General features: G+C 46.6%; 1 protein-coding gene across 1 annotated transcript in view; it reads right to left on the bottom strand.

Annotated features, from left to right (window-relative positions):
- The window catches only part of ENPP3 (ectonucleotide pyrophosphatase/phosphodiesterase 3), a 249,644-nt gene that overhangs the window by 179,990 nt on the left and 49,662 nt on the right, over positions 1-19,992 (bottom strand). Inside the window, exon 2 of the mRNA XM_030196550.1 lies at positions 2,128-2,224. Coding sequence (XP_030052410.1) covers positions 2,128-2,224 — 97 coding nt within the window. The remainder of the gene's footprint in view (positions 1-2,127; positions 2,225-19,992) is intronic.

The following is a 19,992-nucleotide window of genomic DNA, read 5'->3' as shown; positions in this document are numbered from 1 at the left end:
CCCCTCCCGCGAACCTGTCGATCCCCCCCGGAACGCCGAAAACCGCACCCCCCCCTCCCGCCGCTGTTGTGCACTACCTTCGGGTGGGTTCCTCAATCATCTTCTCAGAAAGTTTAACTCCATGCGTCTGACGTCAGACGCATGCAGAGGAACTTCCAGACAAGATGATTGAAGAACCCACCTGAAGGTAGTGCACAACAGCGGCAGGAGGGGGGGGTGCGGTTTTCAGCGTTCCGGGGGGGATCGACAGGTTCGCGGAAGGGGGGGTTCGAGGGGGCCGTAGCACGAGGGGGGGGGGAATTGCCTGCCTAAGGCCCGTATCCTTGCCTACAGAAACGGGCCTTTTTTACTAGTAAACAATTAAAACCTTTCTTCCCAAGAGAAATTTTTCAAAACCTAATACAATCAATGGTCCTAAGCCATGCAGATTACTGCAGTGGTGTCACGTTTTCAAAACTGGAACTGGGTTTGTGAGCCCTTGGGCCACTGCCGAGGAGCGGCAGTGGCAGGCAAAACCACCCCACACCGGAGACTTGGCAGAACCGGACTGGAACTCCGGACTGGAGTTGCAGCAGAGGCAAACAGGCAGGACTTAAGCAGAGCAGGTACCCTTAAACTTCACCTGCACTTGGCCACTTTTCACCAGGAGTTGAGCTCTGGGCTGCAGGTGGCCGGCAGGACTTACTGGGCAAGGCAGGACTGGATACCCACTAGGCTGAACCAGGACTGGGGGTCAGAGAGGAAAGGAACATACAGGGACATCAGGGCAAGGAAGGGATAAGCTAAAGGACAGGAACTGGAAACTGCAAGCAGCCACAAAAGCAGGAAACAAACACTGACAAACAAGGGAAAGAACTAAAAGCTGCAAGCAGCCACTGAAGACAGACAACACAAAAACCTAAGCACTACACAAAGAACTACAAACAAGGAGCAAGGCTAAGAAACAAGCAAACCCTAAACTAAACATAGACTAACTAGAAACAGGCAAGAGCTTCAGGCAAACAACTAGAACAAGGAAACAAACTCAGGCTGAAGTGCAACAAGCACCAACATACTGGGGCCTTAGATGATGCAAAGGCAAAGGCAGAGAGATTCCAAATGGCTAATAAGTCCAGCAGCAACTGAGGCTCACTGCAGAAATCACCAGGCCACTACGGGAGCTGTGCAGGGTCAAACAAGACAGACAAATCCGGCAGCCTGGAAGATCCGGACTGGACTGGGCTAAAGTCTGGAATGGGTGATAGTCCATAGCAGCCACCAGAGGGCGAGGTGAGCACAGACGTTACAAATGGAATCTACGCGGGATGCAAAGAACAACTCACAAAAAAACTCCAGACTGCCCAAAACACAGCAGCCAGGCTGATATTTGGTAAAACACATTTCAAAAGTGCTAAACCCCTCAGAGAAAAGCTGCACTGGCTCTCAATCAAAGAAAGGATCATCTTCAAAATCTGCACTTTGGTCCATAAAATTATCTACAGCATAGTCCCAGGATACATGATAGACCTCATAGATCTATCAACCAGAAACAGAATCGGATCATCACGATCATACCTAAACCTACATTACCCAAATTGCAAAGGACTTAAACAACCTATGCATCCTGCTTCTCCTACATAAGCGCACAACTATGGAATGGACTCCCAAAAACTGTGAAAACAATCCATGACCATCTAAACTTCAGGAAATCACTAAAAACCAACCTCTTCAAAAAGGCCTACCCCACCGATCCACCATAAATCCCCACACCCAGCAACACAGCATAACCAATGATCGTACTGGACAATATACAATCCTCATTCCCTTCGACCCTCATGCTGCCTGATACACACCTACCTCTTTCGACCACAATATAACCTTGTATCTGCCTGATACACACCTACCTCTTTCTTTTTTTTTTTTAAACATCTGTTTATTTAGTAAAGCTTTATCATATACATCAATCATGCTTACTAACATTTCACACCTACCTCTTTCAACTACAATATAACCTTGTATTTGTTTTCAACCGACATGGCGAACGCCATTACGGTATTATGTAAGCCACATTGAGCCTGCAAATAGGTAGGAAAATGTGGGGTACAAATGTAACAAATAAATAAATAATATCATCAAGAAAAATGGTACCTAGTGCTGGTTCTTCACGAAATTCAGCTGAAGTCTGTCTCAGTGATAGTCCGAGACCCAGTCCAAGTGACATAACCACCAAGGACACTGCGAGAACCTGGCATGAAAAACAGACAATACAACACTGTTATGTATACCCATATACAGACAATACATTTATTTCTTCCACCTCCAATTCTCTCACTCTTTTCAATCGGGCGACCAGGTGGTATAGAAATATCTTTGTGCACTTTTGGGAGAAAATATATCCGAGGAGTGTTAGGATATTCAACATACAAAAAACGTGCTTCTCGAGGAGTCAGCATACCAGTAGCAGTACCTTCTTCAATGATAGTTTTAATATTCTTTTGAAGGTCCACTATTGGATCACCCATTAATTAAACAACGGGACATCTTGATTGTACGGGCTGACAAAAGTGGAGCAGTGGCCCTTTGGGATATGAATAAATATGTACAGGAATGTCATCGTCAGCTAGATGATGAATCTACCTATAAAAAATTAATGGGTGATCCAATAGTGGACCTTCAAAAGAATATTAAAACTATCATTGAAGAAGGTACTGCTACTGGTATGCTGACTCCTCGAGAAGCACGTTTTTTGTATGTTGAATATCCTAACACTCCTCGGATATATTTTCTCCCAAAAGTGCACAAAGATATTTCTATACCACCTGGTCGCCCGATTGTGGCATTGTGTAATACTGTATTGGAACCGTTATCAATACTATTGGATATTTTTTTGAAGCCAGCTGCTCAGCAGGTAAAATCATATTTGAAGGATACGACGGACTTTCTGTGCAGCCTTCAAAATGTTAGACTTACAGACAGTTCGATTTTTGTGACTGTGGATGTTTCATCTCTTTATATTGTCATTCCGCAGGATGAGGCTTTAAAAGTCATTAAAGAAACTCTTGACCGACGATCTGCTCCATCTCATATGGATATTTTACTGCTGTACTTTGTAAAAGCTACATTCTTTTTGATTAATATATTGCCTGCAGTAATACTATGATTTAAATATATGAATGGCGAAAGGGGTGTGTGAGTCTCCGGAGTGAGTACAATTGAGTGACAGTTGAAGTGAGTTCCGAGGAAATTTGATTTAAGGGCACTTAATGAAGAATAAATGTCAAGATTATTATATATATACCGTTGTTTGAGTACTTTGAATGAAAGGTTCTGTTTAACTTGTACTCTGATTATAGATCCTTTACCCCTGTGTGAATAGAATTAAATTTTAACTGCCAGACCCTTGACCATTCTTCTAACTTTTGGAGATCCCTTCTCATCATTTCTACTCCCTCCAGGGTATCCACTCTATTGGCTATCTTCGTGTCATCGGCAAAAAGGCAAACCTTTCCTTCCAACACTTCAGCAATATCTCTCACAAATATATTAAACAAAATGGGCCTCAGCACCGACCCCTGAGGAACCCCACTCCTCACCATCCTTTCCTCCGAGTGGATTCTATTTACCAGCACCCTCTGCCAACTGTCGATCAACCAGTTTTCTATCCAGTTCACCACTTTCGGTCCTAAGTTCAGCCCTTTCAGCTTATTCACAAGTCTTCTGTGGGGGACCGTATCAAAGGCTTTGCTGAAATCCAAGTAGATTACATCTAGCGCACGGCCTTCATCCATTTCTTTTGTCACCCAGTCAAAGAAGTCAATGAGATTCGTTTGGCAGGATTTTCCTTTGGTAAAGCCATGTTGCCTCAGGTCCTGTAACCCGTTGTCTTCTAGAAAGTTAACTATCCTTTTTTTCAGCAGCGATTCCATTATTTTTCCTACCACTGACATGAGACTTAACAGTCTGTAGTTTCCCACATCTTCCCTGTCTCCCCTTTTGTGAAAAGGGACCACATCCGCTCATCTCCAATCTCGCAGAACCTCTCCCATCTCTAAAGATCTATTAAATAAATCTTTAAGAGGTCCCGCCAGGACCTCCCTGAGCTCCCTCAGTATCCTGGGATGTATCCCATCCGGCCCTATAGCTTTGTCCACCTTCAGATTCTCCAGTTGTTTATAAACTCTTCCGTAAACGGCGCAGTATCCACTCCATTCCCAGATATTCCTTCAGCAAAAACTCTATCAATCCAGTGGACACTCACCCCAATTGTGACCCCACGGGGCCTTCACAGGTTTGTAATCCACAGGACACCGCAATTCCTCGAACTTCCCAGCTGAGCAGTCCTCTTGCCAGGAGAAAAACACAGAGACAGCCCTCCCATGCCTGTCCCTCCTCCATGCCCCCTTGTCCAGGATTTACAAACTCCAGACCAACAGTCTTTCTTTTTCCCCTTTATTTATTTTCTCTAGCACAGTCCTTGATACACACAATCGGCAGGTTTTTGCTTCAACTTTTCCTTCACTCTCTTCTCATTACTTCCTGGGAGTTGAAAGGGGTCCCACCCAACCTCTGCCAGTCTCTAACATCTGACAGCCACCCTCCTGACCCCAGTTGAAAATCCTCACCCCCTGTTGGAGTGCTTCTGCAGCCACTTCTTTCCCTCTTTCATTAAGTCACAGAACCATGTGGCTATGAGCCCTTTTACTTGCCCACCTTTAGCTTGAGCTAAGGCTGAAATGTCCATGGGCTCTCCTTCTGAAGTCTCCTCTCTCTCCAATCCTCCTCCACCTTCTCCAGACTGCCAGTCCATGGGCTCCTCTACAACCTTCCTTACCAGCTGCTTCCCATCATCATTATCCCCCTCTCCCAGCTGTTTCCTATTCTGTTCATCCAGCCCTCCCAGATCCTCCTCCTTTCCCCTAGGATTCTAGGACTCGTAGTGGGGGGGGGGGGGGGGGGCTAACACTTCCTTATCCTACCAGGCCTCTCTCTCAAGGGCTGCTGGGACTTGTAGTCTTTCAGCTTCATTGACCTCAATGGTGAAGGAGACAGGCTGCTTTCCCACACTGGTCCAGAACTCTTGATTCTGGCCCTTTTGGCTCTGTCCTCCAGTGGCGGTCTAGGGTACCCAAGCAACTGCCCCCTCCCAGCTTCTCTTGCTTGGCAACTATCGCTCCCTGCCTGATCACACAATGTAAAATTTGCCATGGGATGACCAGCAGTCTGTTGTGATAGGGACACATGTCTGTTCACCAAGAATTGCAACCAGCTTCAGCTTCAAAGTAACCAAACTCATCACTCTTCGGTTGGCTGAAGACCAGTAACCAAATTCAACAAACACAGGTAACATCACTGTTCCTATAGGCTATACTCACTGAACAGCAAAATTTAAGATGAGATGATCCAAAGTTTGCGTGGTGAGGTTTGCAATAGCAAAATCCAGGTTTTGCTTTTTCATTTGGTTTTATGAGGAATTGTCATTTATGTCTTGTTTCTGCATTTACTTTTCACACTAGGAGTAGCCTAGTGATTAGTGCAGTGGACTTTGATCCTCGGGAACTGAATTCAATTCCCACTGCAGCTCCTTGTGACTCTGGGCAAGTCATTTAACCCTCCATTGCCCCCGGTACAAAATAAGTACCTGAATATATGTAAACCGCTTTGAATGTAGTTGCAAAAACTTCAGAAAGGCGGTATATCAAGTCCCAATTCCCTTTCCCTTTAATTGCGAGCATCAGCAGAAGCTGATTAAAAGTATTAAACGTTGGTGAAATTATTACTTTGGTAAAAGTAACAAATGTTTCCTGTCCTTCTTTACAAGTAAAAGTGACAAAACATTTACTTAAGTACAGTAGCTAGTTCAGTGACGATCCTAGGTCGGATGCCACCCGGGGCGGATCACCGATGCGCACCCCCCCCCCCCCCCGGGTGCAGCACGACACTCCCCCCCCCCCCCCCCCCCCCGGCGCAATGACACCCCCCCCCCCCCGGCACATCACCCCCCCCCCCCGGGAGCATACTTAGCTGCTGGGAGCAGCCGCACGGCTCTCGGCTCCACTGGCTCCCTGCTCCCTCTGCCCCGGAACAGGAAGTAACCTGTTCTGGGGCAGAGGGAGCAGGGAACCAGCGGAGCCAACAGGTGCGCGGCTGCTCTCTGCACCCCTCCAGTGGCGTACACCCGGGACCGCCCCCACCACCCCACCCTTGGTACGCCGCTGAGCTTCCCTCCTTCCCTGAGATCACCGAAGAGGAAACTGCTCGCCTTCTTTCTTCCTCTAAGTGCACCACCTGTTCCTCTGATCCCATTCCCACCAATCTGCTTACCAACATCTCTCCTACAGTTAACCCCTCAATCTGTCACATCCTCAATCTCTCTCTCTCCACTGCTACGGTCCCTGACACCTTCAAGCACGCTGTAGTCACACCACTTCTCAAAAAACCATCACTTGACCCCACCTGTCCCTCTAACTACCGCCCCATCTCTCTCCTACCCTTCCTCTCCAAATTACTTGAACGCGCTGTCCACAGCCGCTGCCTTGATTTCCTCTCCTCTCAGGCCGTCCTCGATCCGCTTCAATCGGGCTTTCGCCCACTACACTCAACAGAAACAGCACTCTCTAAAGTCTGCAATGACCTGTTCCTTGCCAAATCCAAAGGTCACTATTCCATCCTCATCCTCCTCGACCTATCCGCCGCCTTTGACACCGTCAATCATAATTTACTTCTCAACACACTGTCCTCATTCGGGTTCCAGGGCTCCGTCCTCTCCTGGTTCTCTTCGTATCTTTCCCAACGCACCTTCAGAGTATTTTCTAATGGCTCTTCTTCCACCCCCGTACCGCTCTCTGTTGGGGTTCCTCAAGGATCTGTCCTTGGACCACTTCTTTTCTCGATATACACCTCTTCCCTGGGCTCGCTGATCTCATCACATGGTTTCCAGTACCATCTCTATGCTGATGACACCCAGCTTTATCTCTCCACTCCCGACATCACAGTCAAAACCCAGGCCAAAGTTTCGGCCTGCCTTTCAGACATCGCTGCCTGGATGTCCAACCGGCATCTGAAACTGAACATGGCAAAGACTGAGCTCCTTGTCTTTCCACCCAAACCCTCTTCTCCTCTTCCCCCACTTTCCGTCTCTGTTGACAACGCCCTCATCCTCCCCGTCTCTTCAGCCCGCAATCTCGGAGTCATTTTTGACTCCTCCCTCTCCTTCTCTGCCCATATCCAGCAGACAGCTAAGACCTGTCGCTTCTTCCTCTATAATATTAGCAAAATTCGCCCATTCCTCTCTGAACAGACCACCCGAACCCTCGTCCACTCGCTCATTACCTCTCGTCTTGACTATTGCAACCTTCTCCTCGCTGGCCTCCCGCTTAGCCACCTATCCCCCCTTCAATCTGTCCAAATTTCCGCCGCACGTCTTATCTACCACGTGAACAGATACTCTCATATCACCCCTCTCCTCAAGTCGCTTCACTGGCTCCCGATCCGCTACCATATACAGTTCAAGCTTCTCCTATTGACCTTCAAGTGCACTCAATCTGCAGCCCCCATTACCTCTCTACCCTCCTCTCCCCGTATGTTCCCACCCGTAACCTCCGCTCTCAGAACAAATCACTCCTATCTGTACCCTTCTCCACCACCGCTAACTCCAGACTCCGCCCCTTCTGCCTCGCATCACCTTATGCCTGGAACAGACTTCCCGAGCCCATACGCCATGCGCCCTCCCTGACCATTTTCAAGTCCTTACTCAAAGCCCATCTCTTCTCCCTTGCTTTTGGCGCCTAACCACCTTCCCCATTCATGATACCTACACTTACTACATAGTTTGTTACCTTTAGATTGTAAGCTCTCTTGAGCAGGGACTGTCCTTCCCCATGTTTAAACTTGTACAGCGCTGCGTAACCCTGGCAGCGCTATAGAAATGCTAAGTAGTAGTAGTAGTAGTAGTAGCTGAGCTAGTTACTATACAAAACTAGCTTTTCCCCAGTCATTTTTGAGCTTTAACAACATGAAATGACATGGAACCATTTCAGAGGATAATTTGGGTGTATGCCCTGCTAGTGCGTGAGCCGGGTGGTAATTACAAATTTGGTGTGCGCCAAATACCGCGGTAGAAAATAATTTTCTATTTTCTACCATGGGCCACTTATCCAGCGGTAAATAGCAATTGGCGCGCGCTGCGTGCTTACTGTGCGGGTAGCAAATGAGACCTTACTGCTAGGTCAATGGGTGCCGTGAACCAAAAACGTTTGAGAACCCCTGGTCTAGTCGTCTATTGTTATTATGTGACACACTAGAATCCAGAGAAAGAAAGAGAAAAAGAAGCATCTTTGAAACAGCATGGTAGGTTGGAGCAACACCTATATTAGTCATAGATAATGCTACTATTCATGGATTTAGCTTTTTACCAAATACTAATGAGATAGTCTTTGAATGAATGTGCTGCAAATAAAACAGCTTCTTACTGAACAAGAAAAACTGCCTTGGGCAGGAATTCTATCCCCACAAGTCAATAAGGAAGAAGGAAAGGGAACTATTTTCACTTTGGTTTTATTTCTTTCCATTGAATGAAATGCAACACAAACCATGCTCGTCACCACACCATTTTCCAGTCTTTGTCCTGTTTGTCTGTCCTAATTAGATTGTAAGCTCTGTCGAGCAGGGACTGTCTCTTCATGTTCAAGTGTACAGCGCTGCGTACGTCTAGTAGCGCTATAGAAATGATAAGTAGTAGCAGTCATTGTTTTGTTTTCTGCAGCCATAGCACTACCACAAAACTCTGTTGGATTTTGAGACATTTCTTGAAATTAAATTCTGCTACACTGATAATGTCATTATTTTAACTCCTGACTGGTTCAATTTCAGCAGCATGATGCAATTGGCAATTAAGTAAAAACAATTCTCCTTTTTCATTTTTGATTTATATTTCACATCCAAATGTAAAGGAGGTCCCTTGTATATGCCCGGATACTGTATGGTGGGACTGCTTACATAGATTTATTAATTCAGGACCAGGGCCAGGACTGACCGATTCCAGGAGGCTGTAAACAGCTGTTCCATACACATACTGCACTCACCATACAATCAATAAGGCATATTGGTGTTCTGAACCAATGGATTTATTTAAAGTCTCATCAATATTTAAATTGAGACAGTAACAGTTGCAGAGGCAGAATGTAAACAGTATTTTAAAAAGTCTTCTATTTTTCTTCTCAACTCTTCTCCTTGTGAACATTCTTTCCTTCCAAATCCAGATGTGATCTTGAGTTGAACTGACTCCTGCTGACCACACAATGAAGGATACCTCCTGGTGGTTTTCCTGGCATGATACAGGAGAGGTTTGCCATTACTTTTTCCTGCACAGTATGAGGCATCACTATGATGCTGCTGCCCATCATAGGGGAGCATGACCCAGAAAGGCATTGCTGCCAGAACCTGCCCAGCATTTGGCCCAAGGCAATGGAGGGTTAAGTGACTTGCCCAAGACCACAATTTACTGCTTTGGGATATGAATTTAGGCCTTGTAGTTCGCAGACTGCTGCTCTAACCCTTAGGCTACTTCTCCACTTCATTCTCTCCTTACTCTTCCTTAATAACAGTATAGCAAATATCTCAAGAATGTTTCCAAGAAGATTATCACTTACAGTCTTAGATGTTAAAGGTGCTGAGAGACTCTGGGATTAAGAAAATAAGAATAGCCATAGTGGGTCAGACCAATGGTCCGTCTAGCCCAGTATCCTGCTTCCAGCAGTGGCCAATCCAGGACACAAGTACATGGCAGAAACCCAAATAGTGCTTTATAATGATCCCCAGGGAACCTGTAGCTTGTAAGTGGTTCTTGTTTCTTCAACCTCTGGAGCTTTTCCAGGAACCTGTGTAGATGAAAGATGGTCCTGGTTGCCCTGCTGGAAATACACAACTGAGCTAAGCTTCTCCTTTACTCCTTTGCCCTAAAAGTTGATACAGCAGGGTTCCTGATCCCACTACCCCAGAAAGAGCGCAGAGCTAAAGCTGCTGTATCGCTGCTAGGTGCTCCTAGATTTCTCCTTACCGATTGTCCTGATTAGATTAAGTAGCCAAGTATCTCTATCTCTTGTGCTTGCTTGGATTTAGATGACTAGGGCCTGTAGGCTGGAAGTACTCTCTCCTTGCATGTAATGTCAGCAGCTGGAGAGGCTAGGAACCAAAGAGAAGAGTTTGAATTGTGCACAGGAATTTATACCCCTGGCAAGCTCCCTCCAAAACTAGGAGAAACTCTTTCTCTCTAACAACCTGTGATGTCATAGTAAAGTAAAACTATATTATTCAAGTATAATTCAATGTGCAGTGGCAGCTAAGAAAGCAAATAGAATGATAGGAATTAACTTAGCCATTCCACCTTCCCCATTCAGAGCATAAATCACAAAGCATAAATGAGTCACAATAACTCAGACTTGACAACTATTAGGTGGCAAATCTTGGCCGCAGCTTTATTATCCTATATAATAATTCTCACCTCCAATGTTCTAATGTGCCTGGTACCGTGGCTCCCTCGGAGGTGGTCTGCTAGGCAGTTTAGAATGCACTGACGTCAGTGATGTCACTGACAGCTGATTCCAAGGCGCTGATTCCAAGACACAGCAGCGGCTGGACAGCGTTAGTATTGGTGGCTGCGGGTGGCAAGGGGGTTGATGTGCCCTAGGGGGGGGTTGGGGCTTGGGTGATGCGCTGGAGGGGTAGGGGTTTGGGTGATGCGCCGAGGGGGGAGGGGAGGGTCGCTGGACATGGGTGGCTGCAGGGGAGAGGAGGGTCACTGGACATGGATGGCTGCAGGGGGGGCAGGGAAGAGGGAGGTGGGGAGGGGGTCCTGAGATCAGATGGGTGGCTGCAGGGGAGGGCAGGGGAGACAGAAGGGACACTGCAGGGGGGGCAGGGGGAGAGGAGGGTCACTGGACATCGGTGGCTGCAGGGGGCATGAGCAAGGGGGATCATCATCAGATTAAATAATAACATAAATAACTGAATAGGACCAGACAGTGTCATACTAGTCATAACTCATCTCTTCACAGCCTACGGTAACACAAGACTGCAAATAATTTAAATTATTTTTCAGACCCTCTTTCTTTTAACCTAAAAGCACGGCAGTACCGTACGTGCCTTACCGCCATTAGTGGGAACTGCCAATGCATGTTCCCACTTCCCCACTACATTGCTGCCAAACCAGATCTGCCACAATCTTCCAAAAGATCTTGAATACTACTCAAAAAAATATCTTGACCAATATCAGACAATTGCATACCATCAGCTCTATATAAACCAGCACAGTCAGCTAACAATAAATCATGCGAAATAACCAAACCTTTTGATAAAACCACAAATTTTTAAATTTCCACATTAACCTGCTTCCTGAGCCTCTCAATTGCCTTGTGTACCTTAGCATCTTTCCAAATTCTGCACTGAATATTTGAAGACCAAATAATGGTAGGGGGGGGTAGGGGGTAGGTAGGGAGGGGCGGATTGATCACTGGACCCCCCTTTGCTAGGGGGGGGGGTTAGGGGAACTGGAGACCCACCAGATCTCTAGCCCTCCCTGAACCTGGGGGGGGCATCGTCAGGGGGACCGGAGGTCCAGCGGACCTCCAGCCCCCCTGTCACTCGGGGGGGGGGTGTTGGTCACCCACTGGGCCACCAGGGACTGTTTGGGAAATGTTGAGGGGAGTTAGGGGGGACTGGAGACCCACCGGATCTCCAGCCCTCCCTTAACCTAGGGGGGGGGGGAACCAGATGTCCGCTGGACCTCCAGCCCCCGTTGCTCGGGGCAGGGGTAGTTGGGGCCTGGAGATCCCATGGACCTCCAGCCCCTGTGTTTGACAGGTTTGGGCTTTTGACAGCCCAGACCTGTCAAACAAGTGCGGGAGGATTGTGCTGAGCGCATGCTCAGGCACAATTCTCCCGCACTTCTACCCCATGATCAGAGATAATTGCATGCTTAAATTTGCATGCAATTATCTCTGATTATAGGTCTAATTAAACGCCCAGTGCTGTTCCAGCGCTATTTTAGAGCGCTGTTTGGAACAGGGCGGGGCTTTTGATCATCTGCTTGTAAATTCTTTAACTTTTAAAAACTTTTGTCCCTTATTCTTTTCTTTAATTTATCAATACTTTTCACTTTCTTTTGCCTTACATTCACACTTCCACACCCAATCTCATTTTCCAGTACATTACAGCAGGGGCGTAGCTGCTATGGGGCCACGGGGGCCTGAGCCCCTGTAGATTTGGCCCTGGACCCCCCTGCCGGCAACCCTCTCAACCCCCCCCCCCCTCCCGCCACCAACCCGCCGCCTGCTACCTTTGCTGGCGGGGGGACCCCAATCCCCGCCAGCTGAAATCTTCTTCCTTCGTTTGGTTTCTCAGAGAAACCAAATGAAGGAAGAAGACTTCAGCTGGCGGGGGTTGGGGTTCCCCGCCAGCAAAGGTAGGCGACAGCAACGGCGGGCGGGGGGTCGAGAGGGTTGTCGGCAAGGGGGGGGTCAAAGTTGTTGGAGATGTCGGCAATGGCAGGGGGGGGGGGTCGGCGGTGGCGGCGGCGGCGGGAGGGGCTAAAATGTGCCCCCTCACCTCAGCTCTGGACCCCCCTACTGCTGAAGTCTGGCTACGCCCCTGCATTACAGTGACCTGGCACAGCAGAACTCCGAGTCTCCAACTGCTTCATGCATCTTCCACTCCCTCAGCTCAGATACTGCTTCCACTTCCTCAGATACTGAGGAAACAGCTGACTGTTGCAAAGTTTCACCACCTTCTATTTCCTCAGAGGAGAATAATTCTGAAAGTCTTTTCTTGAGCAAATTTACATCAGTATTCTCAGCACTATCATTAATATGTTTTACTTCCTTCTTCCATCTGTGAATAAACCAGACATAATTAAATGCTCCTTATCCAAAAACCTCTCAGGTCTTTTAATAACCCTTTTACTTGGAGCCCTATTTTGCTTAGAAAGCATCTCCGTTTTTTTAGATAATTTTGTAGAAGCCATTCCTACCCTTTCAATCCATCAATACAAAGCACTATCAGAGCTAACTTTCACTCCACCAATAAACTGCTTCACATCAGCCCCTCCTACTTCCTATCACTAACACAGCAAGCTCAATGACACTGAAAACAACACCAAAACTCCACTGAAACAATCAAAAACTGTAAGTAAATTCATAATACTTAATTTAAATAGAAAATTTCACAAGACACTAAATTTGTCACGCCCAAAGCCAGCCCAAAACCGCACAAAGTCAATTTGCATGTGAATGACAGCATTAATAAATATTAATGAGTCAATTTGCATACAAATGACAGCATTAATAAATATTAATGATGTCATTTGCATACAAATGACATCATTAAGCCCGCCTCCGTGGGGCTTCTACTGGCCGTGGCCACAGGAAAACCAGCCAACGCGCGGCCGGCAGCCGCGGAGAAAAAACTGCAGTGGGCGAAAAAAATGCCAACGGGGCTTTAAAAAGCCGCCCAAAATCCCGCAACCCACATGCGGTGTGAAAAAGCCACAGCGGCTCACGGAAAGGAGCCCAATTGGGTGAGAAACCCGCAGCCCTGGCAACACTGCCTTCAGCTCCTTTCCCGCTCAAACTTCTGTAATTCGACTTCATCCAATCACCTTCCCCCACAACTAAAACCTCATCTCCCCCCCAACATTCCATTGCTAATTCTCAGATGCACTTCTTTTAATGGAAGGGCTCAGCCAAGTTTTAGCGCCCTCCTTTAACTTAGTTGGGCTAATGAATAGGAAAGGAATGGAGATCAAAACTGAGAATATTATAATTAGCAATGGAAGTAAAACCCAGCTGGCTCAATTACTTCCATTGAAAGCAATGGAAGTAAAACCCGGCTGGCTCAATCCGTCCTCCTTTTTCTGGAGCCATATGGTAACCCTAATTATAATGCCTTTGTTATATTGCTCCATGGTGAGACTGCACCTTAAATATTGTGTGCAATTTTGGTCACTGCATCTAAAAAGGGATATAGTGGAATTTGAAAAGGTACAGAAAATGGCAGCAACAATGATAAAGAGCACGGGAGGACTTCCCTGTGAGGGAAGGCCAAAGACACTAGGGCTCTTCAGCTTGGAGAACAGATGGCTGAAAGGAGATATGAGAGAGAGATTGTGAGGGAATCTAAAGGACGCTGCTGCTTCCTTTTAAGAATACTCTGTCACAGTATCAAAGCCACATTAAAACCCTAGGATCTTGCCCATAGGGGGGAGTGACACAAGGGGTGGAGCCAGGAAGCCATGGCCCAGGAAGTATAAAAAGCTGGTCCAGAGTGCAGCAGCAGCAATGCTCACTGCAGATGCCTTCAGCCCAAAGCGGAGAACTTACAACTACTATATTCAGGTAGGCCAAGTTCAGCTTGGAACCTGGAAGAGTTTGTGTTTTCACCTGGCCTGTTGCAGGCCAGCCTTCTGTGCCTGCTAGAGGCTGTGCTGATAATGCGGGTCCAGGGACCAGGGCAGTTACCAGTAAGAATGACTGCTGAGAGAAAGGCATTCATGTATGTTGGGGACAGGCCACCCAAGGACACTTATATTACAGAACTAGTTTGAGTATCAACTTCTCCTTTCCTGTGAAGTCAACAGGAGCCCTTACCCCAAAACTTTAATAAATATTATTTGTTTCACCAGAACTTGATGAGCCTGTGTGGCTGATCTTACCTAACCCCACAGCCCATCCTCGCTCATGTTAACACAAGGTCTACAAAATACTGAGTGGAACGGATAGATGTGAGTCACTTGTTTTATCCAAAAATACAAAGACTTGGAGGCATACAATGAAGCTACTAAGTAGTAAATTTAAATCAAATTGGAGAAAATAGTTCTCATTCAATATGTAATTAAACTTTGGAATTCATTGACAAAGAATGTGTAAAAGCAGTTAGCTTCACAGGGTTTAAAACAAGTTTGGACACGTTCCTAAAAGAAAAGTCCATAAGCCATTATTAAAATTGACTTGAGAAATCCACTGCTTATCCCTGGGATGAGCAGTATGAAATCTGTTTTACTTTTTTGGGATCTTGCCTTGTGACCTGGATTAGCTACAGTTGGAAACAGGATACTGGGCTTGATAGACCTTCGATCTGTCCCAGTCTGATGGTGCTTATGTTCTTATGTTAGTAGAATTTCTAGTTGTTACTGTGAGTACCCTTAAAGCAGGCCCCTAGGATCTTTACCCAGATATTTGTGTTTAAAAGTTTTAAAAGTTCCTCCTGCTTTGGCATTCTCCCCATTAAGGATCTAAACATAAATCAAATTGCTGCTGTACTGAGTCTAATTAGTAACGTGGAGGGGCATAATCGAACGTCGCCGGCCAACATAGATCGCCGGCGATCTATGTTGGCGGCGGCACTACAGCTGGCCGGAACCGTATTATCGAAAAAGATGGCCGGCCATCTTTTTTTTCGATAATACGGTTTAGCCCGGCCAAATGCCTTGGAGTTTGCCGGGTTTCAGATGGCCGGGTTTGTTTTTCAGCGATAATGGAAAAAAATGCCGGTCATCTCCAACCCGGCGAAATCCAAGGCATTTGGTCGTAGAAGGAGCCAGCATTTATAGCGCACTGGTCCCCCTGACATGCCAGGACACCAGCTGGGCACCCTAGGGGTCAGTGCGGTGGACTTCAGAAAAACCTCCCACATGCATAGCTCCCTTACTTTGGGTGCTGAGCCCCCCCCCCACCAAAACCCACTACCCACAAATGTACAACACTACCAAAGCTCTTAGGAGTGAAGAGGGCAACTACATGTGGGTACATTGGGTTTTGGAGGGCTCCCATTTACCAACACAAGTGTTACAGGTAGGGGGGGATGTGCCTGGGTCCGCCTGCCTTAAGTGCACTGTGGTACCCACTAAACGTGCTCCAGGGACCTGCATACATGCAGGCCTCTAGGACTTGTTGCTGCTGTATAACCTTGGCACACCAGTTGACACCTGAAGACTAATCTCTTTGAAAAAGTCCTTTATTTGAATAAGCACGTTTACTCACAGTTAACTGCAGATCAGAGGTTGTGCCCCAGTGGCGTACCAAGGGGGGGGGGGGGCGGTGAGGGCGGTCCGCCCCGGGTGAACGCCGCTGGGGGGGGGGTGCCGAGCGCCTGCCGGCTCTTCGTTTTCATACTCCCTCTGCCCCGGAACAGGTTCCTGTTCCGGGGCAGAGGGAGCATGAAAACGAAGAGCCGGCAGGCGCGCGGCACCCCCCCCCCCCAGCGGCGTGCACCCGGGGGGGTTCTTTCATCGGGGGATCGGGGGTTCTTTCGCCGGGGGGGGCATCACGCTGTTCCGGGGGGGAGGCACTGCACCCGGGGGGTGGGGCGCATCGGTGATCCGCCCCGGGTGTCAGCCCCCGTAGGAACGCCACTGTTGTGCCCCACTGGCAAAGAGTCTCCCTGGTACTGAGATTAGCAGTAGGTCAGAGCTGGAAGAATGGTGTACAATGCCCTCTTTCAGCCACATTCAAGGTAATAACGTTCTCTAACGTGGGTGACACATGAAAGGAATCTAAAAGTGGCTTACAAAAATGGCCACTACCTCATGGACTACCGGAAACAAAACAGGGCACACTCTGAACCCAGTTAGCAGGGCGGAAAAGAACCATGGGAGTAGAGCCCAGTACCCTACACCCACCACAATGCATTGCTGATTTGACTCTGCAGGGCACCTAACAAAAAAGGTGTCACACTCACCCGAGAGCCACATCGCAACCAGGGAAGGGCTGTCAGAGGATACAACACATTCTGCTGTCATGGAGTTGAGTACGGCATTTGAGGCTGGCATACAGGCTGGCAAAAAAGGTTTTTAGTTTTATTTGTTTAGTATGGGAGGGGGTTGTTGACCACTGGGGGAGTATGGGGAGGTCATCCCCCATTCCCTCCAGTGGTCATCTGGTCATTTGAGGCACCTTTTTGAGGCTTGGTCGTGAACATAACAGGACCAAGTAAATCCGACGATATACTGCTTATCGCCGTTTTTTTTTTCCATTATCGCTGAAAGCCGGCCATCTGGTAGCCACGCCCATGCCTGCCCATGTCCCGCCTTCACTTCGCCGCCGACACGCTCCTTTGAACTTTGGCCGGCGACGCGACAGGAAAGCGGCGATGTTGCCAAAAAAGCGGCTTTCGATTATACCGATTTGGCCACTTTTCCAAGATCGCTGGCCATCTCCCGATTTATGTCGGAAAATGGCCGGCGATCACTTTCGAAAATAAGCTGGATAGTAACATAGTAGATGACAGCAGAAAAAGACCTGTACGGTCCATCCAGTCTGCCCAAGATAAACTCATATGTGCTACTTTATATGTATACCCGACCTTGATTTTTATCTGTCATTTTCCAGGCACAGACAGTAGAAGTCTACCCAGCACTAGTCCTGCCTCCCAACCACCAGCACTACCACCCAATCTCTGCTAACCTTCTGAGGATCCATTCCTTCTGAACAAGATTCCTTTATGTTTATCCCACGCATTTTCTGCAATACTAGAGTGGATTGGACAGTTACTCCAGTTTGGGGAATTTGGATCTGTAAAAGGCAGGGGCGTAGCTACGGGTGGGCTCGGTGCTTAGTTCAGTTTTCCCTTCTCTCTCTCAGCTCTGGTCCCGCCCTTGCGGAAACAGGAAATGAGGGCAGGACCAGAGCTGAGAAGGGACTAAGCGCCGAGCCTGCACACTTTTTACCGCTGCTGCCGCCGTAACCCCCGACGAGGTAAGATGACTTTTAAAATTTGGAGGGAGGGGGCCTGGAACTTGGAGGGAGGGAGGGAACGAACTTCCAGTGGGTGAAATATTGGGGGTGCTTGAGCACCCACAGCACTCACGGAGTCGGTGTCTATGCACTACAATATTCTCATAACTCATGGGTTCCCAACATAAGAACATAAGAGTAGCCATACTGGGTCAGACCAATGGTCCTTCTAGCCCAGTATCCTGTTTTCGAAACAGTGACCAAGCCAGGCCACAAGTACCTGGCAGAAACCCAAATTGTGGCAACACTCCATACTACAAATCCCAGGGCAAGCAGTTGCTTCCCATGTCTGTCTCAATAGCAGACTATGGACTTTTCCTCCAGGAATTTATCCAAACCTTTTTAAAACCCAAATACGCTAACCGCTGTTACCACCTCCTCCTGCAAAGAGTTCCAGAGCTTAAGTATTCATTGAGTGAAAAAATATTTTAAAAGGGGCCTCATTTGGGGGGGAGGGGTCTCTGTGTCTCATGTCTTACTCTGTTAAGAGTCCATAATAATACCTGGGTTGTTTTATTACCTGTGGGAGTGAAGGCAAATTGTCGAGATAATTTTAATTGTGGTTAATTCTTCTTTGAGCTGAGTCAACTTCCTATTCATTGCAGAGAAGTGAAGTCAAATGGAGCAAGCTCTAATCCTCCTAGTGGTTCACCTTAGGACAAAGAACTCCACACTACAGCACCGTCGCAAATAAAATGTGCAAAATGTTACATGAGTCATGAAAAGTCAGTAGAACAAGCCGCCATTTGGGTAAGGGTTGAAAGCATTACTGCAAGCAGATGTCTTTTATTTTTATATTTTTAGCTGGTTAGCTTGGTTAAGTATTGAAGCATAACTGCAAGCAGATGACCCGTACTTGCCACAGAAAAAGATCCCAGCCGCTAAAGAAGTAAGATTTTAAGGGCCCTGTTTACTAAGCTGCTTTGTAGGCGCGCTAACTTTTTAGCATGCGCTAAAATTTAGCACACATTAACGATAGAGACATTCATTATATTCCCATGGGTGTCTCTAGCATTACTGCATGCTAATTTTTAGTGTACACTAAAATTTAAGGGGGCCTACTGCACAGCTTAGTAAACGGCCTTAATTTTTTAAGTATTTCTTTTTTTTTACCATTTTATTGAAGTGGTAGTTTGGCGAAAAAGCCCACCTATAACATTATTTACCTGCTTTTGCATTCATTATAAAAACACAATTATAGTTATCAAACATTCACTAACGGTGATGCATATGTTTGTTACAGTTGCAGTTAGTTATATTCAGATGTCCTTTATTTTTATTTTTCTACTTTTAGCTGGAAAAGGCAATAAACAATGGCAGATGATACTATTTATGTTATTAAGTAAATACAAACTTTTATCAAAATTTTGAATAATTTGTTTTGAGTAATAGCTTCAATCGGTGAGTGGGGGACGCTGTAATAAATTTATGGAATCAAGGGGGCAGCGGGCCAAAAATGTTTGGGAATCACTGTTTTAAAAGGTTTGCATGGCATTTATATGTTAAACAGCAGGTTTACAAGACAGGTACTTAGCAATTTTCAAAAAGCCGCTACCTGCAGCAAGTACAGATTTGAAATACTTCTGCACAGAATAGATGGTAAATTTGTAGAACAGTCTCCCAATGGAGATAGTAGAGACAAAAACTGTATCTGAATTCAAGAAAGCTTGGAACAAGTACATAGGATCTCTAAGGGAGAGAAGGGGATAGTAGATGGCATGGATGGACAGACTGGATAGGCCATACGGTGCCTTCATTTTTGTCTGTTTCTATGAAAGCAGCATTTTGAGCAGGCCTGAGAAGTAGACGTGAAACTGGAAAACCTATAAATTTTCAAAAACCTATAGACAAAACTATAAAAAGGCAGGTAACTTTGTAAGAAAACAGAACACAGCAAGGAATTCTCCTAGACTCTTGTTCGTGATGTATGTTTATCTTGGCTAAACTATAAGTTCTGTGGAAGAAGGACCCGTTTCTCATGTGTATATAGCACTGCACACACTGTGTAGTGCTTTAGAAAAGATAAGTAATCATAGTAGCCTGTATTAAGGTGACAGTGTGCATACAAAGGGGTTGGACGTGATATTGATATTAAGAAGTTTGTGCTTCCAGCTGATTAAGGTAGAACCTCACACTCATTTTATTTTTAATTAACTGTGGGAGGGAAAGTATAGGGAAACCTGATCATTCATTTCTTTATATGGGTTAGCTAGCTAGGGACAAGCAATTATCC

The sequence above is a fragment of the Microcaecilia unicolor genome, chromosome 3, assembly GCF_901765095.1.
Source record: "Microcaecilia unicolor chromosome 3, aMicUni1.1, whole genome shotgun sequence".
Lineage (NCBI taxonomy): Eukaryota > Metazoa > Chordata > Amphibia > Gymnophiona > Siphonopidae > Microcaecilia > Microcaecilia unicolor.
The sequence above is the reverse complement of the archived record's forward strand: the minus strand, read 5'-3'. Positions and strand labels throughout refer to the sequence as shown.